At 40.3% G+C, this 24,243-nt stretch overlaps 1 protein-coding gene across 1 annotated transcript in view; it reads left to right on the top strand.

Moving 5' to 3' along the window:
- Positions 1 to 24,243, top strand: part of SPEF2 (sperm flagellar 2) — a gene marked incomplete at both ends in the record, with an annotated part of 174,432 nt that overhangs the window by 127,303 nt on the left and 22,886 nt on the right. Inside the window, 6 exons of the mRNA XM_080803297.1 lie at positions 1,427 to 1,574; positions 3,665 to 3,793; positions 4,850 to 4,988; positions 7,641 to 7,870; positions 19,999 to 20,105; positions 20,813 to 20,995. Of these exons, the coding sequence (XP_080659423.1) occupies positions 1,427 to 1,574; positions 3,665 to 3,793; positions 4,850 to 4,988; positions 7,641 to 7,870; positions 19,999 to 20,105; positions 20,813 to 20,995 (936 nt within the window). The remainder of the gene's footprint in view (positions 1 to 1,426; positions 1,575 to 3,664; positions 3,794 to 4,849; positions 4,989 to 7,640; positions 7,871 to 19,998; positions 20,106 to 20,812; positions 20,996 to 24,243) is intronic.

The following is a 24,243-nucleotide window of genomic DNA, read 5'->3' as shown; positions in this document are numbered from 1 at the left end:
TGCTAAAAGCTGCTTGAAGCCCATTTGGAGGGTGGAACAACATTTAACATTCATAGAACAGTTGAGGACAGCTACATGCTGAGCCCAGGAGTATGAAGTGTGCAGGAACTAGGGGCAAGCGGGAATTGGCTGGTGTATCTCGCCAGAGGAGAGGAGAGCTTATGACTTATTCATCTTTCTATTTACCTCCATTCAACTTCCTTTTTCTCCTCTTAGCCCCTCACCCACTCCTCCCCAGAAATAACACTAGGCTTGGACACAGTAGGCACTTTAGTAAATGAATTCTCATGACCCCCCCCCCCATTTCTTTACCAGTTGCTTTATTGAGATTTAAGGTTTTCAAACATATGTTTCTCCTCCCTCCTCCGGGTTCAGCAGGTTTTCTTTCTCCCATTTGGGAATCTTTTCTCAGCTCTCATTTCTGGGGGCTACACCCTCAAGTGCTCTTCACATCTCCAGGGGCACCTGGCCTTATTTTGAAAGGTCTGGTCTTTGAAATGCACGGCCTCAGTTGCACCAGCCTCAAGACAATTTTTCTCTGCTTTCTGAAGCACAAGAACCCTGGAGGAGGGATGGAGGGGTCGCAACCGCACCGCACCCTCCTCCTTCTTCAGCTATGATGAGGAGGCCCCGAAACTCATCTCTCACACCGGGGCACTCCACTCATGTGAGTGAAAGGAGGGGGTAGCTGAGATGGCAAGAAGCTGCAAGTGCCCTGAGTAGAGGAAACTGACAGGTCATCCTCATGAGCCCTGCTCCTTTTGGGATGATGTCTAGTGTTAGAGGAGAATGGAAGCCCAGAACGCAAGTGTCGATGAGCCCAAATAATACAGGGCATGCAATCCCAAAACTTGGTTGGGGAATAGGAGAAATTCTTACCCATTTTACGATAAAGCACAGGTATAGGTAAAATATGTGGACAGATACAATTCTGCAGTATTAAAATTTCATGGAAGGGCACTATTAGGAAAAACTGTCTTTAAAACTCTGTGGGGCAGTTTTTAATGATGATGATGATGATGATGATGATGATGATGATGATGTGAGAAACATTGGTATGGGGGAATGCCCTGGAAGAATAGTGAGTGTTAAATCCATAGAGTCTGAGATTAAAAAGAAAGCTTTTCAAAAGCATCATTGTGGAGCTGCCAGAGTGTGGAGGTGGCAATGAGGAAATATAAGGTTAAACTGCAGGCAGGGCTTGAGAAATTGAGCAATACACACACACGGGGGAAGCCACTTCTTGGGGCCCGGGCCAGGTTTCCATGTCAGTAAAACACTGAAGTGTGTCTTCTGTAAAGACTGAGTACATGGCATGGTTGTTTACAAGAGAATGAGGCTTCAGCTGAACTGGGCGATGACTAAATCCACATGGCTCTCATATTTAAGTGTCACATTCATCAAAATCTTGCTTGTATCCAACCAGGTGGCTGCTGAAATTCATCAGAGGCTCATGGAAGAAGAAAAGGAAAACCTGCCAACAGACACAAAAGAAAAATCTCCTCAGATGGGTACAAATAAAAAAGTCAAAAAGGAACCACCCAAGAAGAAAAAGACAGACAAAAAAGAAAAAGGTAGTCAAGGCTTTGGCATCCAAAAGTGCAGATGCTTAAACTGTCCTGAGTAGAACACAAATGTCTAAGCAGGCACGTTAAGCTACTGTTGGTTTGGTTTGGTTCTGAGACCCAGGCTCCGGTGGTGTTAGCTGGCTAATCGTACTGGGCACCAACCAGTCTCACCTAACTTGTTTATCCAAATAGCCGAGCATATCCAAGGTAAAATAACCCTTAAGGACAGTTTGGAACATGCCAGAAGCACTCCAGATGGCACTGTGTAATCTGAAAAGTGTACACAAAAGGGGCTGCAGTAACTGAGAAGAGGTTGGGTGAAAAGCGATTATATGTATGTAAGTTTCAGGTTGAATTCAGGCTTCTGGCTTAATTCAAGCAAGTTCCTCTCTTCTGGAGGCCTCCTGCCTATCTCTGCCTCAGAGGCATGAGGAGAAAGCAAAGGCAAGAGAAAACTCAGGCTGAGACAGACCTCCTGTCAGCCTTGGGGATTAACTCTGGCACAAACATTATGCCCCCTCTGAATGTCTTCACTTGTACATATTTAAGGTGAGTTGAGGCAAGAGAGGAAGAGACAGAAGCACGGGAGCAGAAGTTACTTCACTAGTCAGTTGCTCACGAGACACTTGTTAGGCACCTGCTAGAAGAGAAGCATGCCATGATGGGGGCTAAGGACACGATGGTGAACTTCAAGAACAAAAACAAAAACGCAGTCCCTACCCTGATGGGAACTCAGTCTAGCCCCAGAGACAGACATTTGATCCATCATTGTTCTTTAGAGGGGAAGGTGCAGGCGACCTTGAGCGCAAGGTCACCTCAGTCCTTCTGAGGAGTGGGGAAACACTTCCCAGCAGGAGTACATTTAAACAGCCCTGAGGAGGAGTAAGAGGAGGAGTTGAGGATGTGGGCACGCCGGGGGTGAGGGGTGGCACTTGAAGCCAAGAGAAGAAGAGCACCACAAGGAAAAACACACCCCTTAGTCCATCTCAGATGGTAACAATGAAAGACATAAGCAGCATTTGGAGGACATGCTTCAATCTACTCTTAATGGATAAATGGTTGAGTCCAGTCCCTTAATTTTACAGATGATAAAACAGAAATTGAATGAGAGTAAGCTCCCTTTCATCTGTAATTCATACATCTACTGTTGCAACTACATTTTTTTTAAAGATTTTATTTCTTTATTTCACAGAGAGACAGAGAGAGATCACAAGCAGGCAGAGAGGCAGGCAGAGAGAGAGGAGGAAGCAGGTTCCCTGCTGAGCAGAGAGCCCAAAGCAGGGCTCGATCCCAGGACCCTGAGATCATGACCTGAGCTGAAGGCAGAGGCCCAACCCACTGAGCCACCCAGGCGCCCTGCAACGACATTTTATTACAGTTTCTTTATTTATAGTTATGTCTTCTTCACATGACTCAAACCCCTTGTGGTCAGACCTTCATGACAGATTTATTGCACTAAGTAGAACTATGTAAAGGGAGCCTGCAGCTAGGATCACACTGCCATTTCTCAAGGGTAGATTGTCAGATAAATGCTGACAAATTCTTATTTCCTAATTCTCTTATATAATCATGGAAGTACTTCCAGTTAAGTACTACTGAAAAGATCATTAAGTAGATTACAGATTCTTGACTGTGAGCCACATTTCAGCCATCTTGTGGATGTTGTCAGCTGGTCTTTTCTTCATGAGGATCTGGGATGCACTTGGCTAACACTAGTACCTCTGACAGAATAGTGCTTCTGCAGCTGGCTAATGGCCTCTGTGCTGTGTTGCAGTTTGCTGACTTCCATCGCCAAACTCTGCACTGCACCTTCCTTGGAGTCTATAACTGTGTCTGCCCTCCGTGCACACCTCATTTTCCCATGATTCTACACAAAAGGGGCATTTTCACATGTGTCTAGCCTAGGTAACACCTGGAGAATTCTCAAGGAAAGATCCATACTTCCCATTCATAGTCAGGACTAGGGTTGGTCCTTTCCGAATCCCAAGAGGTTTGCTGTAGACCCACACATGTCGCTTGGTCCCCATTTTGTCCAAGGAGCTGTGCGTCCTCTTGCATGCTGGCTCGCTCCTCCCCAAGTTTCACTGTGCTTTCAGGCAAATCACCGCCGATGGCAGAAGTCACGCCTGTGACGGTGACAGCAGAGGAGATTGCCCAAATGGAAAAGAGAAAAGAACTGATGCTCAAAATCAAGGAAGAACACCTTGCTGCCCTGCAATTTGAAGGTAGCATTTGGAAAGAACTGAGATGATTCTTTTCAGTGGAAAACAGACCAGTAGGCAAATAGCTTGTGAATGGCTCAAGTTGTATCACGGGAACACAGAACAAAGGGATTGAAAAGTACAGCATTTCATTGGTTGTTTTCATAGGACCACATGAGGGCTAGATTCAGCCATCCTATAACTGTCTGCTGAGATCTCAGAAAGAGAAAATTTGGGAGGGGGTTAGGAGAACACCAGCAATAATTAACAATCTCAGAGAATAGACACAAAAAGAATATGTCAGAGTTTACTGAGGTGGTTTTCTATGTGAAGAATAATTGAGGCCTCTCATTAGAAAAATAAATCCCAACTGAAGGCTAACAGGCCCTGAAAGTGAGTTCTTGGGAACAGAGGCCCTAGAAGAGCCAGTCCTGGATCCATAATGTTTAAGAGCTTCCTTTTCTATAGATAGCAGTGATTTTATAAGATATATTGTCCTGGCCTTCCCACTTGTCTTAGAATGCAACTGAAAATGGACTTTGAAAAAAATCAGGAAAATGAGCAAATGAGGCCAGTGGCAGTGGAGGAAGCAGCGAAGAAACTTGGGAAATCCATTTCAGAAGTAAAATCGACAAACCTTAGTGTGTGTCATGGGCTGCAACGGGCCCTGGGATACAGAGAATTTACCCTAGTTTGACCAGTGCTAAGAAAATACAGTGGTGTTGCCATCCTGAGGTTCTTTAAGTAGGGAAATAGCAAGAGACTTTGTATCTTGCCCCTTTTGAAATTCAGAGATTATCTATTTGTGCTTTCCCCCTCCAATTTATCAAAGAATATAATGCTAAAAATTGTAATAAATGTAAAGCTCAGTTTATAATAGTTTTGGCTTAAATAAATTGTCAAATGACCCTACCATGCATTACCCATTTTTTTCTCAGTGACATAGATTAGGTATTACCTATACTCATATATTAAATGTGCACCTACATCTTCACAAACTGAAGCATGATTGGTTTAAAATTGAATTCAGCTGATGAGAAAATGCATGTATATATAATCCTTCATTTTGTTTTTAAATAGAGATAGCCACACAGTTCCGGCTTGAACTGATAAAGACCAAAGCATTGGCTTTCCTTGAAGATTTAGTAACAAAGGTGGTCGACGTATATAAACTCTTGGAAAAGTGGCTTGGTGAGAGGTACTTGAATGAAATGGCCAGGTAATGTACCCCATGGCTTTTCCAAAGTGTATTTTTTTTTAATTCCTGGAGGTCACAATTAGCAGGGTTTTAGGCATTTACAACTGTAAATTACATTTGCAAATAGAAATTTTGACCTTTTAGGGAATCACATATGCATTTGTATTGGTTCTTCTCAAACACTAAGTCATGTGTCAAACTGTCCTGTTGCAATATCCAGTTTTACACATCATTTCTGAGTTTGGTTTTTAGGCTGTTCGATGAGGACCATAGTTTACAAGGTATGTTTATAGGTAATTTTAAAATATTTTTCAGAAGTAAGATCATGTTTCATATCTTTCTAATGCTAGATTTATTTTTAGTCAGGGCTGATTAATGGGAAATTAACAAGTCCAAAACAACTGCAATGTTTTATCAGTGAGGCTCACTCTCATGTAAGGGTAATACCCAGTTCCACTTTGCTCTTCGGTTCCAAAGGTTTTTCAGACTTCTCATCTCTAGTGAGGGGCAGAGAGTCTCATTCTCTTAATTCTCCCCTAAAAAGCAGCTCAGCAAAGCAGAAACAGCCCTCAAGTGAGAGTCAGGAGACATGATGTTCCAAGAGATGGGGATTCCCTCATTGTCCACAGATGAGCACCATGCCTAATCGCTCGGGGCCCCATGGCTTCATTTATAAAAGGAAACACAGCAACCAGGCTATTTCAGAGGTTTCTATTAGATCTAGATTCTGGGAACACTACAGTTTGGAATAAACACTGACTGAAAATTTAGAAGTTGCTACCTACATAGAATACAAATGGTAAGTATTCTCAGAAACAACTATTGTCTGGAAGATAGTTGTTATGGTTTGTTTTCTATAATCCTTGTCTCATAATGAAAGTTCTGTTGTAAAATCTTCATCCTAGTTTTTTTAATATCTGTTGTGCTATGTGATAACTAACACACACACACACACACACACACACACACACACACACCCCTCAGCCTGGTAACCTTATTGCAGTAAGCTTAAAATAATTTTACTACTGGGTAGCCAAGTCTGTTACTCGTTAGCGTCACAGAGCAGTGATGTTCAGTTCCGTTCTCTGCCTGCCACTTACAAATGAAAATGTATTTTCTTAATTCATAGCATTCACAACTCCCAGCCACGTGACCCTCAAGAGTAAATGCTTCTTATTTTTATCAGATGTACTCCAATTTCTCAGATTTATATTCTGTGTATATATCTGACCCCTGAATGTGACCACAGGAAGTTAAAACCAGGAATGTTCAGCGATGCTTTCTGCTTTGGTTATTATACAAATTCTCTGGTGATAAAGGGAAAATGTAGACAGAGCTACTAGATCCCTTGGAACTCCAAATCTTGCTTTGCATTTCCTTGGCATTTTTAAATCTCTTCCGTTCCTGGTAACCTCCACTAGGTGGAGCACACCCATTTTGAGATCCTGGTTGTGGCTCAGTCTTGGTCGGCAGTGGGAGGCCGTCCTCACTCAAGGGAGCAAAGCTTAGTTGCTATCCATTGTCTTTCTCCTCCACACCCCAGCACACACACACCACAAGGCATAAATGAATTAGATAATACGCACTATGTGGGCACTTGCTAGTATAGCATGCTGGAGTTGAATTCTAGGGTTGTCTTTTCAAAGAAAGCAACTAATACTATTTTTTAAATTTTTCAGTCTATAATATATTTTGGTGTTCCTCGGTTACATAAAAGTAGATTAAAAATGGATTTTTCCATCATGTCCTAACTTTATTGCAAACTAGAAACACAGTCCTTCCTGTAATACAGTAATATCATATTTATTCGTGTATAAAACTTCTCTGGCTTTTGAAATGGCCCTTTAGTTAGGGCCATAACTGTAATTCCCAGTGTAGGTTAAATCCATGCTCTGTGTGATTTCATATTAATAATCATAAGGTATGGAGTTACACGTTACTGGCTTCATGCAAAGATAAGGAAATTCAGGGAGCTTAAATAAGTTCCCAAGGACCTATGGCTGTGGAGTGTTCTGGAATGAGAGCTCAGCTTCCGGGGTTCTTTCCACTGCACCTATTATTGCTTATACTACATGATTTAACTAGGAATTATTGTTTGTAAAAATAGAAAGCAATTTAAATGTGTTTATATTATAAGAGCCCATTCTGACTTTGTGTCTTAAATAACATCAAGCTCCTCCAGTTAAAGTTAGAGAAAAGTCACTCTTCCAGAAATCCATTATCAAATTTGATTAACTTAATAACTTTTCCTGATTCCAAATAAATGTGTCAATCTAACAGTTGTATTTTACAGATTCTTCTACCATATAACTTTATTCTGGTGCACACTTAGAATGAAATATATCTCTTGACACAATCATACTTACACAGTAAAATATGTTCTATTACTAATAAAACCATATTTGATGAAGTCCCTTTTTGTTCAGCTTTGTATACATACGTGACCATGAGCTTTATAGTGAGCATATATCTTATTTCCAATCTACACTTATTTAATTATACTCTGTCTTTTCACAAAGTGGGTTTGAAGAGAATTGGAATTTGTAGACATGCAGATTGAATTGCCTACTTTAGCTATACAATGTGTAGACTCTTTGTATATGTCTAGTAAGCAAACACTATTAATCCAGTAGTATTTAGTGGGGATAACCCTTTGCATTTTTCCACTTTCAGTGTGGAAAAATTAACCGAGGTGGCTCGCTATCACATTGAAACATCTAAAAAAATTCAGAATGAACTTTATTTAAGCCAAGAAGATTTCTTCATTAATGGCGATGTGAAAGTCTTTCCAGACCCTCCTCCCCCAGTGCGCCCCCCACCCGTGGAAAAGGAAGAAAATGGCACCCTGACCATCGAACAGCTTGATAGTCTTCGAGACCAGTTCTTAGATATCGCACCTAAAGGTAGGAAAAATAATTATCATGAAAAAGCACAAAAATGTTTAAGACTCATCAGGGTAGCAGTCACTTGCTCACAAGTAAAATCAGCCCCCTGGGGTTGCGTGTCGCCAAAACGAGCCCTCACTCTGCTCATTTCTCACACATCCGCTTCATACAACATAGATCTGAGTGAAACAAACAGGAGGAAACGTGATTGATCCTTTGACAGTGTGCTGGTCTTCATTCCTGGTAATTCTCCTCTTCAGCCCGTCCTTGCCCCTGACCAAAAAGTTGGTAAACTTGGGTCTGACTCTGGCAGTTGAGAGAGACAGCATTTGGACATATGTCCAGTCTAGGGTTTGGACTGAGATGATGAGTTTGTGTTTCTGTCTCCCCTGCTAGTCTTGTGGAGGAAGACCAGGGAGTAGAGAATTTCCATTTTCCCTCAATGCTTCACGACTAAGAATAGAACCAGGGAACCTGTCAACAAAATATTTGCTTGACTGATGAAGGTGTTCACATGTATGTGCACATAATATTTTATGTCATGAATTCTTTATTTCCTTCACATGTTACCATTATGACTCTGTAACATGTGCAAGTGCTTTCTTTAAAAATTCATCCTCTTTCTACTTCCAGATATTCTTCAATGAATTCCATCAATCGATAGCACAAGTAATTCAGACAGATCATATAGAACTATCATCTCATCTCCATTTTATTGGTCTGGACACTGAGTCACAGAGCAGTTTTTACATATGGTCATATGTCATTCAGGCCTCTTTGGATTCAAAGCTCTTGCCCCTTCTCGCTGAACTAAGTCTCCTCTCATAATCAGGTTTATTTTATCTCCCAACACCCATGTATTGGAAAATCATTACTTTTCCCTAGAGAATAGCCAACGGATTTTAATCTAGCACTAACACAATTCCACTTTCATGGTGAATATACTCATTTGTTTTTTTAAAAGTCAAGTATTTCTATAAACCTCCATTGAATCTCATTAGTCAAAAGGGCATTCCTTAATTCTAAATCAGAACATCTCCTGGCTAAGCCCAGAGGATGAAACAGGGTGTAAACATGGGCCCCTGGAGGGCCCCCTTCCCTGGCACATGTCAGCTTGTCTAACCAGCATGAGCGGGCTCCACCTCCAGTACATAAAGTCACACATGACAACTGTTGATGGATACCAACTCCGGTTGGTGGTATTTGGGCAGGAAGGAAATGCAGCCATCGGCATGTATCAAAAAATGGCAGTTTTATAAAGCCAGCCCATGAAATCCCTTCCATCCGACAGGCAGATTCTATTCTCTTCCCCACGGTGTGGGGTTCACAATGCCCTCTTATTACATATTTCCTTCTCGAGAGTTGCTTTTGCTCTTTATTATATCTACACTAATTTTTTTACACTAATTTTTATGTTTAAAACAAAAAGATACATATATAAAGATTCTGAATATGAAATACGCTTTGATTTAATCCTACACTAGGGTGATGAGAAGGAAATCATCCAATTAACAGGTCAAAACTAAAAGCATTTGGGGGCATTTCAGTAGGTGGAAGTGAATTTTGAAAATTATCAACCACTCATAATCCCTTTTAAAAGGGACCTTGGTATTCATGATGACAACCATAATACATTCTTGGATCCAACCTCAAACCAGAGCCTCCATTTCAACCAAAAATTTAAAAACAACAAATAGCAGCTGTAAGTTGGCAGACACCTGTCTTAGAAGATTAACTCTACAAACCCTTGGGACTAAAGCATGTCAACTGATACATTTGTCTGTTTTCTGAATATGGTAGAATGAATGCAACAGCTTACAAAGTATGGTGGAAAGAGGAAGGAACGGGGGGAAGAAAGGAGGGAGGGGTGAAGGAGGGAAATAGGTATATATTTTTTAAAAAGTAGATGCAAAAGGAAAACCACTTGCCCAAGGGACTTAGAGTGTAATTTGAAAAGGCAAGCAAGGAAGAAGAAAATATAAACTTCTATTTAAGTTCTTTCTGGAAGAGCATATGAACTTTATAAAAGTGCTCAGGAATGCAGAGCAAAAGAGGATCAGTGCGCAGTGAGGTCGGTCAGGGGTCAGGGAAGGTTTGAGGGGATACTACCTTGGAGGAAGGAACTGGAAGAAGAGTGATTGATTGCAGGGATACAGGGGATATTTCAAGTCAGAGGAACAGCCCCTGGCCAGCATGCAGATTAGAGGCATGGATGTGGATGTTCTGGGAAATATCAAAAGGCTGCTTTGCTTCTTCTTCCACAACCGTAAGAACCTCAGGCAAATAAACGAGGCGGCCTTCTCTGAGGAACCACCACCATCCACCCAAGCTGGAGAATTATCCTGAATTCAAGAATAACCATTGTAATTACTGCAAGGTTTACAAGGCTATACAATACTGTGAGATTGGGGGGTGTTAAGGGCTCAAAATGACTTATGGGCTATGAGCAATCAGTTTAAATTCTTTATTATTAGCTCAGTTATGCTATTTGAACACATTCATACATGCACACACACCCATATTCATTGCTTTTTAAGTACGTGTAAAACCTTAGCACAGTATCAGGTAGTCTATCAATAAAAAGAATATTCATTGTTCTTATTCTTGCTAATGTTGTAAAAGGAAGGCAAAATAATTATCATTCCATTTTCTCACTCTCAGAGTCACAGTTCCGTGATGCGTTCTTTGAAGTCAGGCTGCAAATGCAGACATTGCCCCTCCCCGAGGAAGTCCAATAATGACCACTCACCCTTTCTCCCTGAGTCCCTTAGCTCCCAAGACATCCTCTGACTTTAGTCTTTCCTCCTCACTCTTTCTTCCTATTGTCCACTGCCTTAAATGATACACAGCCATCCATCTTTTAAATGAAGTCTTTTATCATAGTCCTTCTGAGAACTGGAAAATAATCTTTTATGGCATCTTCCACTGTATTTACCTCAGAACTGTATAATTTGAAAAGACAAGCTCAGTTGAAGTAATCAGCTTCGAAAGTATGGAGCAACTGGCTGAATGTGGCACATTTCTAAATGTGTGATCCTACAGAACATCTTCCTTGAACTTGAAAATTGCTGTTATTTTTAAGAATGTATTTTTATATATTAAGAAATATGAGCATTTCCATGAACTATTTCATATATGCCAGTGTAACCTATGGTATCTAAGAGGCAACTCTCATGCTTACTAAAATATGGTGAAATATGATGAACAGATGTGTTTTTCTCTAGGAAAAAGCATACATGTTCACACATAGTCATTATATAACTAGGCCCGCAGGAAGAGGTTTTTAACAAATTTATAAAGAATGGTCATATCATGAAGTTCCACTTTGGTAACTTTTAATTATGCTACATAAATAAAATTATTTATGGATAGAAATATATATACACATATGCCAGAAAAGAAAAATAACCTTATGCATGATAATCATACAAGATCATGTGAAATGCAATGAAACCATTTATCATGCTAGCATTTTTCTTCCCACCCAGCAAAGAGCCAGACTTGAGAATCTTAGGAGCAGCTTAAGTTAGAGACAGCCAGTGAATAGGCAAGACATTCTTTCACTGACTGTCCCAGGAATCATTCCCACGACAGTACTCCCAGCACAGAGGGAGATTTAGTGAACATCTTCTGAATTCTAATAGCCAGTACTGGCATGGGATCTGGCTCCATGTGTCAGGCCCCATGCTAGCCTTTCCATGTTGATTCACTTCTTACCCATGGCTGACTGAGTAAGAAAACCCAGCCATGGGTAAGAAGAATCAGACAGCTCTTTTCAAATCCACCTTTTGTCAAATGATTGTAGTATGTTCTGGGGCAAGTTAATTAGCCTCTCTCAGTCTCAATTTTCTCATCTGGACAATGGGGTATACCAACAGAGTTGCTATGAGCTTTAAAATAATTTATGTAAAGTGTTTAGGAAGTGTCCGGCACATAGAATGCGCAATGTAAGTATAATATAAGCCATTGTCATTTAATTATATAATTAGAGTAATAGCATATTATTATATAATATGTAACATTATACAACAGTGATTCAAACTATTCCAATTATTACTCAAAATGTGAGCTTGGTATCCTGAAGGTACATATGGCGCAAGAGGCATCTATAGCATTACCCTGGAACATTTCCAGAAAAAAAAAAAAATTACATCACCTGATAGAATTAAACCATAAGGTATGTGGCCCCCCAAGGGAACATAAACATCCCAAACAAAAACAGTCATTTTGTGTAGCGCATTGAGCTCTGGGTAGGAACATCTTGTCTCTAAACATCAAGTGCGAAGCACATCAGGAAGGCAGTCTTTCTCCGGTGGAAGCAATTTGGAGTCTGTTGAAACTAGAACACTTTAGCAATGTTCCTCAGTCCCCACTTAAACCAAAAGAACTCCTTTTCTTTGTAAACCCATCAGTATTCCATGTAATGTCTGTAGAGATTTGGTTCATGGCTATTTTGGCTTCTGCTGAGAGGCTATCCGGGGAGAACACAGTCCTGCAAATCCCGCCTCCTCACTCCTTCTTTAAGAGAGGCAGCATTTAGTTGCTTGAGGCTATGAAATTGTTCTAAAAACTCACAAGGCGCTCCGCCTCTGAACCTCTTCCAGAGACCCTTAGGATCAGTGATTGGTCTCAGAGACAGAAGTTACAACCGAACTCTTGTCTGTGGTGGCTAAGCTACATTATTCGGCTACATGGTTTTTACAAGAATTCAGAGGAGGAAGTAGTTACTGCTGCCTATGTGGGTCAGCATAGGGGTTAACCCAGTAGAGAATTTTCAACGGAACCTTCCAGGAAGAAGAGCTGGGGAAAGCAGGCAAAGGGGAAACTAGAGTAGACATGGAGATTTTGAAATTGCATGACATATTTCTTCAAGGAACAGCAAACAGAGAGCTGGGGCAGGAGGCAGGAGGTGAGGACCACAGAGAACTTGTGGTCAGATTGTGAAGTCTCAAAGTGGTTTACAAAGGACATGCAGGAAAGGATTATCAAAGGCCTTTAGTGCCAGATGATGTGGTGAGTGGATCACAAGGAGGCAGAGACTAAGAGCTCAGGAGATGCTGCTCTGTATCTCTACAGAGCCTCGGCCAACTGAGAGACAGGATTAAGGGCATGGGGGATGGGGGATTTCATTGGAAATTCTGTGGATCTTTCTAAGCTAGTATCTCTGAGAAAATTGTAGAAATAGGATACTATATATTTACAGGGAGGTAAGCCCCATGTTGTAATCTGAAACCTGTTTAAATTAGTCTGACTTTACACAAATCAAAAAATACAGAAATATTTCTTAGAAAAGGTACGCTAGAAAAGGATTGATGTTATCAACAGGAATATGTCTCCAGGTGGTAAAATCTAGGGATTACTGCAAGAAAGGAGTAAGGCCCCTGAATGTCCTGTGGTTCTCTCAGGGGGTGAACTTCTTCCGCTACAGAGATTCAGATCACGGAAATGCAGTAGTAAATCTAGAAGCCTCTTGGACCTGTTAAAACTGTCTGTGGGTAGAGTTTCGGCTGCTTCTTCAGGAGGAAACACATTCTAATGAAGCCAGAGAATTTACATTAGGCAAATGAAAGTATGTGCTCAGAATTCAAGATAATACCTTCTGGAAAATCTGTTCATAAAGCTAAAAACATAAAAGCTAGCTAAATCTGTAGTGAAAGTTAAAGTCCTTCCCTTCAGTAACAAGAGACTTTTTTTTTCATATATTCATTCCTGTGTTTACCAGCATTGACATGTGGCCAGCAGGCAACAGTCTGGTGCCAAAAGCCTAGAGTGGGAGCCTGAGGACCCAGTGGGCAGGGCCCAAAATGATAGCAGGAGGTACTAGTCACAAGAAGGCCCACTTTAAGCAAAAACAGTGATATTTAGGATTTGGGGGGAAAAATGGGGCTCTGTTTTAACAGTAACAACTGCAAAGAAAAAATTTATTAAAAAGCAAAATAGAAGCTAGATGCAAATTGGGTAAGAAAAGCAGCAGCAGATTGACTAATGTTGAAGGTTTCCAGGTAAAAGACGTTAAAAGATATAAGATCATGAAAATCAGTTGGGAATGTTGATTTTCTTAAATATCTGCCAAGTGCTTAGCACTCACTTAGGCATTATTCAGTATAGTATCACACAAACATACATTCCACTTTTTCATTAAACTGTAAAATAGGACGATATCATCTAATGATCACTAGGGTCACAGAAGTTGAAGGAGGGAGGTAAATATGTGGTCCAGGTTGCCTGCCTTCAGAGAAAAACTGTATTTTAGGATGTTCCTTTGTATAATTTTAATTTTTCCATCTTTCTCTCCAGATGAATATACATAGTCCACACTCTGACAAGTAGGTTTCAGAAATTAGATCTTTGGGGAAAAGGAAAAGATGAGGCATGAGGCACAGCTCATTGAAACCACCTAGGATGGGTCTCAAAGCCTGAAGCCCTTTCTGTAAATGAACAGGTTGGCTCTGGTCCTGCCAGAGAAGGAGGGCCTGTGGTGGGAAGGAAGAGATGGCTAAGGCGAATCTTGTAGACATGCTGCTGTGCATGTCCTGTTACTCTTTCTTCTCACCACAGGAAGCAAATGTCAGCAAAAAGCAATGTCCCTCTTATGCACAGAGAACCAGATTCTAGAGTGAAGAAGAACATAGCCCCCTTTGTCCTTATGAGAAACCTGTAGTAGTGAAGTAGCTAAACATGGTGGCTCTAAAGTCGGACTGGCTGGCTGCTAGGGATCCCCAACTCTATCACTTATGAGCACTGTGACATCAGGCAAATTAACTGACCTCTCTGTGCCCTAGGGTTTTTTTTTATCCATAAAATGACAGGTAATTAGTCTATTTTCTTAATTATAAATTGGGGATGATGGATTATGAGGATCCAATGGTATAAACCAATTAAAGCACTCACCAGAATGTCTGATGTACTATTTGTAAGCACTCACTGTATTTTTTTCTAGAAATAATGAGCAAGTGTAGGGCACAGAGATTAAGCAAAACAGGGTAGATGTTGGTGATTACTGAAAATAACAATATGGAGTTATTTTAAAGGCAGGGATCCTCCAGATGATGTGAACCAAGTCCCTAGAAAGCAGAAAAGGCTGCAGAAGCTTGACCATTACCTTCCAAGGAGGAATGATAAATTTTTGAAAATCTGGCTTAAAAAATACCCTTGGCTTATATATGATGAGATACGAAATCTTATGTTCTGTGGCCTGTGTCGTAAGCATGGAGTGAAGTCAAGGGGAAATCAAGTGAGTTTTTCCTATGGCACTGACAACTTTAGGACAGAATTTCTCAATGCACATCATCTCAGTGAGGCTCATGCCAAAGCTTCACTAATGGAAGCAACAAGTGGTTCTCCAGTGAACCGTGCCACCACAGAGCTCATGGTGACGACCATGAGCAAAGTCACCCTTGGGAGAGTAGAGAACTTGTTCAGATCATGCCATGCTATTGCCAAGACGGGACGTCCCCTCAAAGACTTCATCTGGATGTGCAAGTTGGATGATATGAAGGGGGTTGATATCGGCCCGGTATTCAGAACTAACAAATCAGCAAGAACCTTTACATATTTTATCGCTGAAGTGGAACGGAGAAATCTAAGAGAGAAACTAGAACAAAGTAAATTCTTCTCTGTCCTCAGTGATGGAATCACAGACAGTTCAACTGAGGAAACTGAACTTGTCTATGTGCAGTTTGCACATGCAGGAAAAGTGCATTGCCAAATTGTTGGGGTACAGACAGTAGAAAAGAAGGATCCTTTGGCAATAAGAAATGCCATTGAGAAAACTCTAGAGAGAAATCTTCAACTTAAGTTATCGAACCAAGACTGGGCAAAGAAATTGGTTGGTTTTGGAAGTGATGGTGCCCCTGACTCAGAGGGAGAAAACAATGGGGTGGCCCTGCTTTTGAGAGAAATCCAGCCATGTGCACTGACTGTGTACTGCTTTGTACATCATCTCGAACTATCTTACGAGGCAGTGTTCCAGAGAATTCCCCTATACAATGATGTCAGAAACCTTCTTCACAGCATTTACCACTTCTACCACAGTTCCCCTCTTCTCAGGAATTCTCTGATGACAGCTTTCAAAAGCCTTCACCTTCGACCTGTGATGCCTTCTCAAGTAGGGGGCAGGAGGTGGCTTCAAGAATTACAGGCAGCCCTCCAAAACTTTCTCAAGGGATATCCTGCCATAGTCCAGCAACTGCATTTGGTAAGTAATTTTGACATACCATACTATTTTAGTTTTCCAGAGTGACAGGGAATATTTTTATGGAGCAATCTAAAATAATTTTAATAAAGATAAACCAATATTTTATTCCCAATCTATGTTACAGGCAGATGAAGACAGAAGTGACACCAGTCATCAGAAAGCCAAGGAACTCCTACAGTTCCTTCTCCAAGCAGACATTGTTAAATTCATCCATTTCTTAGTGGATGTCATCAATATACTTAGCATTTTTTCCCGTGTCAATCAGAACAGAAATTCTTCCATTGCTGACATATTTGCCACATTAGAGTCAACACTGGAAATGCTCAGAATATATCAAACAAGGTAAGGAATTAGGGAATGATCTGGGGTCTATCGTATGTAGACAGTATGACTGGGGACATTATTTGCCAGGTGCCTTTTAACTTAATTGTTTATTTGGGTAATTTTTTTTTTCCTCCCCAGACCAGGACCAAAAGAACGTTGGGTAGATTCAGTCACACACTTTCATGGTAACTGCCTGGGAGGAAAGGGAGACATTTCTGATGTAAGAAGCACAGTCTTAACACATCTTATCAAGAGGCTGCAAGGCTGCTTCAGAGATGCCAGCCAGGATGTGGTGAAAGCTACCATGATTGGGAGCTTTAAACTGTGGCCTGCAAAGATAAATCGAGGTACTTTACTTGCACTAATTTCAAACCTATTGTTCTTTGACCATCTGTAGGTTTCTTTCATATCTGTGGCTTTTTCTCTTGTATATCGATGGCAGAATTTGGAGAAAAAGAGGTATCCATCCTGATTGCCCACTATGAACCAGTACTGGAAGCTGCCAATGTGGAAATTGATGAAGTGGACACTGAATGGAGCATGTTGAAATTAGAGATATATGCTAGGTAAGCATAGTTGGCATTTATAAATATTTGAATGAAACTTGGGAGTCTCAGTCTTTTACATTTTTCGTTCTTCTCCCCTACCCAGATTTCAGAACATCCGCAAGTTGACCTGGGATTATGTGAATTCAGTTTACTTACACAAGTATCCAAATATCCTGACATTAGTGGACCTAGTGCTGACCCTCCCTGCAAGTTCCGCAGAGGCAGAACGTGGCTTTAGTCAGATGAAACTCGCCAAGACACAAATGCATGCCAAGATCAAGGCTGAAAGTATGACGGATCTCCTGATAATCCAGTTGAATTCTCCAGACATTAATAACTTTGACCCAAGGAAAGCTATCCATTTATGGAATACAAGAGCACCATCTTCCACTGGTGACACAAGACCTAATTCTGCCTGTTCATCAAACTCAGAAAGCCATTATGAAAGTGATTAGTAATCTGATAATGTTGACTTTGTCATTGATCAAAGTAAAAACAAATTCTTTTTAATCTGAAATTTAGAAGTAAAATAGTAACCAGTCTTCATATCAAACACAGAAGGCATTTGGCATCTTTCCAGAAAAAGCAAAAATTTCCTGTACCTTTTAAAAAAAAATTATTTATTTGAGAGAGAGAGAGAGAACATGCACATGAGGGAGCAAACGGGGGAGAGCAAGAAGAGAGAGAATCCTGACACAGACTCCCCACTGAGTGTGGAGCCCACCCAATGTGGGTCTCTATCCCACAACCCTGAGATCATGACCTGCGCTGAAATCAAGAGCCAGCCACTTAACCTACTGAGACAGCCAGGCAATCCTTCCTGTACCTTTCCAAGTCTACTTCTACATCCATGCATTCTTTCATGTTTTTTTGGATGGAAGTGATACTTCTAAGCAATGGTGTTTTTTTGATGTCATCTTTTGCAGAGTTTTGCTAAGGGTGACCAGACTATGATTATGGTCTGAGTTCCCTTCAGCCTGGCATACAATTAACATCTTTCCTGTATAATTCTAAATGACAGCTGCATTAGATAACTAACTTACTGCCAAACTGAAAAAGAGATTGGGGGTGAGGGGCGGTCCATGAATAAAATTTCTAAGTTTCTCTGTTTATATTATCACATTTTATGTGAAAGTCATATCACTTTGTATCTTGGCCATGTAGGTGACAAGGTCAAATATTAAAAAGTTTTCACTTTTCATGTTAAGGTCATCAGATAAACAATTGCTATGTAAGCTGGAAGCATTATCTTACAACACTTTGCTTGCACCATAGCTGTTAAAGACAATGGAAATATATTGAACCTCTACAGAATTTTTAAATACTTAGAGCCTCTTCATGGTTTCATAAAATGGATTTTATTTATGGCTTCATCTTGAGGAACACGAGTGATTATTTCTAACTTGTCTAAAATCTAATGTGGTTTTTACTGAAAATAAAGCTTATCTCACTGAACATTCTACCCCCTGGGAAAGTGTTTCTCATCTCTATAAAATTGGATACTCAGATTCAATCAAAACGGATAGAGAATTTATTTCCGAATGACCTGTTGGATGGCCAGTCATATCAAAGGAAGAAAGATTCTGCTCTTGCCACCCAAAAAATTAACTTCCAAATCTCAAAATTGTATATTTGGTTTGAACTGCTAACATTTTAAAAGGATTCATGTGTTTTCTTAAAGGTTAGAAGAAATGTTAAGGTTCATGTTGGACTTTTATAATTGTTAAAAATTCAGATGTAAAAAGAAAAATTTGAGATGCTACGTCTGTGGTTCTATTTCTACTCTTTTTATTTCTAAACAAAGAAGAATAGCTCTATACTCTGGACCTGAAAGACCTGAATATGTTTAAGGAGTCTCTCCTGACTCTAGAAGGTACTTCTGTCAGAGGGGTTAGACAGACATTTTTTAAGCTGCTTCATTTATTTTGTTTTTCTATTTGGTTTTTTTTTAAGATTTTATTTATTTATTTGACAGACAGAGACCACAAGTAGGCAGAGAGGCAGGCAGAGAGAGAGAGGGAGGAAGCAGGCTCCCTGCCGAGCAGAGAGCCCGATGTGGGGCTCGATCCCAGGACCCTGAGATCATGACCTGAGCCGAAGGCAGAGGCTTTAACCCACTGAACCACCCAGGTGCCCCTTCTATTTCTTTTTTAATGCATGCACATGCAATTTGAAATGAGAGACAGACAAAAACAGACTTCTCTTTTGGACAGGGTAAAAGAGATTAATGTATAAGAATAAAGCATTTAAAAGGTTAGTAATTGGGTGCCTGGGTGGCTCAGTGGGTTAAAGCCTCTGCCTTCAGCTCAGGTCCTGATCTCAGGGCCTGGGATCAAATCTCGCATCGGGCTTTCTGCTCAGCAGGGAGCCTGCTTCCCTCTCTTTCTCTCTGCCTGCCTCTCTGCCTACTTGTGATCTCTCTCTGTCAAATAAATAAATAAAATCCTTTTTAAAAAAAAATTAAAAAAAAAAGGTTAATGATCTTTTATGAAATACTTTGGAATATTGAGCCAGTTAGATTAAATTAAATTATCACTTCCAGTACAGTAATTTAACAATTCAAGTCTCCCTGCATTTACAAAAACAAACAAAAAAAATCTCTTCTGAACCAAATGTAAAATGAGGATAAATGTGTTACTTGATTACAGCGGTGATTTGTATGCATTTGAAACACCTGTATCCCATACTCACCAAAATATTTTACTATTGTGCTCTACTGCAAATAGGAAAAATTACAGTTTTTTTTTCTTTAATTCTACTAATTCTACTCTGAGCAAAAAGTCAAAGGAAGATTCCAAATTAAAGTGTAAGTTCTCAGTATTTTTCCCAGTCTGAAATGATTTATTACTCAGCCAAAAAAGACATTTTGACTTCGCTGAGACACAATAATGAGAGTGCCTCAGGAAACTGATTATTATTCTTATGTTTTCAAATGTCTTCTGTTCTTTAAAGGTTACAGTTTTAAATAATATGAATAAAGAGATTATACAAATATCTATTTTTGTTCTGTTTTAGCAAAAGAAACAAAATCCCTGTCACATAACATAATTGGAAAAATATTTTTCATTATACTCTAGGCATAATAGGACAGAAAGCATTTACTGACATCCTGCTGGATCTGGTAACCCTGAACCTTGGAACAAACAACTTACCTAGTAGTTGGATGCACCTCACTCAACCTGAAGTAAGCTTCCATTTTGTTTGGGTGTCAAGACTCTGAGAATTCTTCTGATTTGATTAAGTCAATAGTTTTAAATCATTAGTACTTGCAGTGTCTGACATTCAGGGGGCAATCAATAAAACCTGAATGAAGAACAAATGAGCTTGAATATAAGATATGCCATGCATGTGTTCAACATTGAAAGAATGCATGATGACACTGACAGTCCATGAAACATTATAGAGCCGGGGAGGCTCAGCCTGTGAGTTTGTATCTCTTACTTCTAGAGAGAGTGATCCTGACTAGTAACAGTAGATGATTCTGGTGGTTCTTGCTTTTCAACATAATCTGGTCTTTAAGAATGTACCAGAAAACAAAATGGTTGTAGTATTTCTCTACAGGTTGTAGAGCCATTGCACAGCCCCTTCTAGAATCTTCATCCTCCCTCTGTTGGAAAAGTTAGAGTCATGGAGTCACATGTGTAAATTTGTTGTGTAAAACAGTAAGCAAAAAACTCAAATGCCAAGGAAGCAAAAAGTGAAGAGTGTCTAAGTTCTGTCTAGTGTGGATTGGTTGGTAGAACCTGAGGGAACAAGCCTGAGAACTGACTCTCTTCACCAATATAAACTCCTCCTTCCTTCCTCTAAATGTCTCACGAAGAAATAGGAACTGAGAGAGTTTCACAGTAGAGTCATACAAACATTCCAATGGCATTTCCTGTTTTCTTCTAGTTGCAGGAGTTAACATCTTCATTAATAGTAAACTCAGAGTTTGTGGACTGGAGGAAATTCCTACTAGTAATCTCAATGCCTTGGATCATCCCCATGGAAGAAGAGCTCCTCGAGACCCTGCAGAGGTTCAAAGCAGTAGATGAAGAGCAGTTGGGCACCATCACTTTCGAGCAGTATATGCAGGTTGCTGCCAGGGCCTGGTGGTACTACTACTACTGGAGTACTTTTTGACCTAAAAGATATATTACTCACTGATGTCACATTGCCAGGTTTGGGCCAATGTTCTGCTTCTTGGCTGTCCCTCTCTGGGAACTCAGAGGCAGTGCAGACACTGCCCAAGTCCCAGGTGGAAGTTTAGCTTCTATCCCCAGGGAGATGGTCTGGAAAAAGTCAAAGCTGCTAGGAGAACTAAGCTCTGAAAGAAGTCACATAAACTTCATTGTTCTTCTCCTAACTCCTATACAGCGGTTCTTAACCTTGGCTATAAATTAGAATCACCTGCAGAGCTTTAATACATTGAATGCCCAATACCTAATGCTCTGAGAGTAGTAACAACAGTACTACCCAGGGAAATGAACATAGGGAAAGGGGAAGGGCTTTTTTTTTCCCATTTGGTCATGAGCATGGTGAATGATGAGAGAGTTTTTAACAAGTTGAGTTTGAAATGTCTGTGAGAAATGCAGACAGAAGCATCTAATCTGATACAGCAGATGCAGAACAGACTGCAAGCCACTATCATGTAGGTAGTGATTAAATATAAGAATGGACAAGATACCCAAAGAAAGTGTAGAAAGTCATGAATAACTTAGTAACATGATACCTGGCCATTGGCCTTGGCAGGTAGGCTATATAACAGGTGATCTTTTCCAGAACCATTTTGGTAGAGTATAGAATCCAGATTGCAGGAGATTGATTAAATGAATAGGTCTCTAGGAAGTGAAGATAAAAGTCAATTCATTTTTTAGAAGTTTGAGCAAGGAAAGAGAATGAAACCCCATAACTAAGAGGGACTGAATTACTTATTTTGTCTCTACTAATTGAAATCATTTTATTGCTCATCATTTCACATGGCTGATAGATGCAAAAGATGGAAGTGATTATAAGATTTTAATTTTGAGGGCGCCTGTGTGGCTCAGTGGGTTAGGCCTCTGCCTTCAGCTCGGGTCATGATCTCAGGGTCCTGGAATCGAGCCCCGAGTCGGGCTCTCTGCTCGGCAGGGAGCCTGCTTCCCCCTCTCTCTCTGCCTGCCTCTGCCTACTTGTGATCTCTCTCTGTCAAATAAATAAATAAAATATTTTTACAAAAAAGATTTTAATTTTGAAATAGGGCAATACTCTTTAGGTGCCTGTATCATGTGTATACATCAAAATTGAAAGAGCACATGCCTTCCTGCTTCTCTTTCTCCTGGCTTCTCTTTTTGTCCTTAATTAATGGATGGCATACCTATAGACAGCCCCGATGTTCCTATGCTTGTGCTGTTGAGCCAAAGGAATTAATACTTGCATATGAGGAGGTTCCTCCAAGACTGGTCAAGATAGGTGCTTGGCTGATTGGGCTTTGATATATTTGTTTCCCAAGTAGAGGAATTTATAAATACTACTATCACTGACCTCAACTTAAAACTTATGAAAATGATTTTGTCTGAAAATAAAAACAGCAGAGCAAATTTACTCTGTTTTCATCATTGCCTTAAGATTTTAATAAGTGAGCACTTGCGAAATCACCAACCTTCACTACAGTATGTGCCAATTACCACAGGATATCAATTTAAACATCCTTTTGTACAAACATGAGATGAACAAAGGATGTTGGCAATTTTTACCAAAATGCTGAGCCAAAACCAGAAAGCTCCTTTACCCAAAGTATAAATTTCTCAGAGAAGTTGGCTGCTACATTTAAAAGGAAGAAGTACTTATTTGAACACCTCCTGTGTTTGGGGAGCAGTCGATTTCCCAGCTCAGCACTCTCTCCCACCCACCCAGTTCCCAGTCCACAGGAGCCCCAAGATAGGAAGGCCATTTGGAAAAGCCCACTTGGTCATCCCACATGACTTTCAGAGATTTCCAATACTTGTCAACTCTCTCTCACACACACACACACACACACACACATCCCAAAACCAAAACCAAACCAAAACAAAACAAAAGTTATATGGCAAAAGTCAAAACCACTTTTAGAGCAAAATTTTATGAGATTTGTAAAAATGCTACATTAGAACAGTAAGATAGCATAACACCTATTGCTGAAATGGAGTTCTCTGGGAGAGGAGAGCTCTCTACACTGCTTTTTATTTTGTTTGTCTTTTTCTTTTCTTTTGACTAATTGCAAGTTCACGACAACAGCCACTTAAGAGTGTGCTGATTTCCCCAGCTTCTAAAATGGAATGACATAGCTGGTGAATTCAGTTGGACTATGAACCTGGGTTGAGCTGTGAGAACATAAAACCTGTTTACCCTTGACCCTCAGCCCCCCTGCAGCTGTCACACGCTTGCCTCCCTGGTGTGAGGAGACTGAGCCACTCCATATAGAATTCTGTGATAGTGAACTCTCAGCTCACCTTCTGTCGGTAAGAATGCATGTGATTACAGGCTTAATGAGTCAGATGTTCTGGGATCCAAACAACACAGCACTCATTCTTTAAAGAAAAGTAAAGCAAAACAAAAGAAAACAAAACAACAACAAAAAAAACTTTAGCCATGATGTGGGAAACAAAGGCAGAAGAAAAATTATTAAATTTCCTTACTACCTGCAGCCCATTGACAAGTCCTTGAAACAGGCAGAGTGACATTCCTCTAGGGACTCAACTGTCTCAATGTTGACACTTTGCTGAAGGCAAAAGGCAACATTAGCCCAACCCACAGGACCCTGTAAGTCTACTTTAATGTATAAAAATTCCTTTGGAAACTTCCTTTATCTCTTCTCCCGAGATACATGTTGGCAATCATCCCCCCAAGTATATAACCCACTCATATACATCTAAAGGGTCTCATGACTGAGTTTTTACTAAACAGTAATAAATGATTTTCCTAACAATAGCTAGCCCTCACAGGATCCTGAAAACCTTGTTTCCAAAATATATGGGAGGCTTACACTATCCCTAACCCTCTCCCAACTTGAAAGTATATGATGGGACACTTCTCATGACCCCAGTATAGCTCTTTCTGCCCTGGGGTCCTGTCTCCGTGCTTTAATAAAACTACCTTTTTGCATTAAAGATGTTTCAAGAATTCTTTCTTGGCCTTCAGCCTCAAACCCTAACATCTTTCCTATGTCAGGCCAAGTTTTAGCAAGAAAGCATGAGGGACATTTCCATCTTTTAAGGAGAAATTGCCTAATAATCCAGTGAGGCATGATATGGCCGACAGAACTTTTATCAACTTAAACCCTACTATCTAGGTTTATATGTAACATTTCACATTGCTAAAATTTT

The sequence above is a fragment of the Martes martes genome (genome assembly GCF_963455335.1).
Source record: "Martes martes genome assembly, chromosome: 5".
Taxonomy (NCBI): domain Eukaryota; kingdom Metazoa; phylum Chordata; class Mammalia; order Carnivora; family Mustelidae; genus Martes; species Martes martes.
The sequence above is the reverse complement of the archived record's forward strand: the minus strand, read 5'-3'. Positions and strand labels throughout refer to the sequence as shown.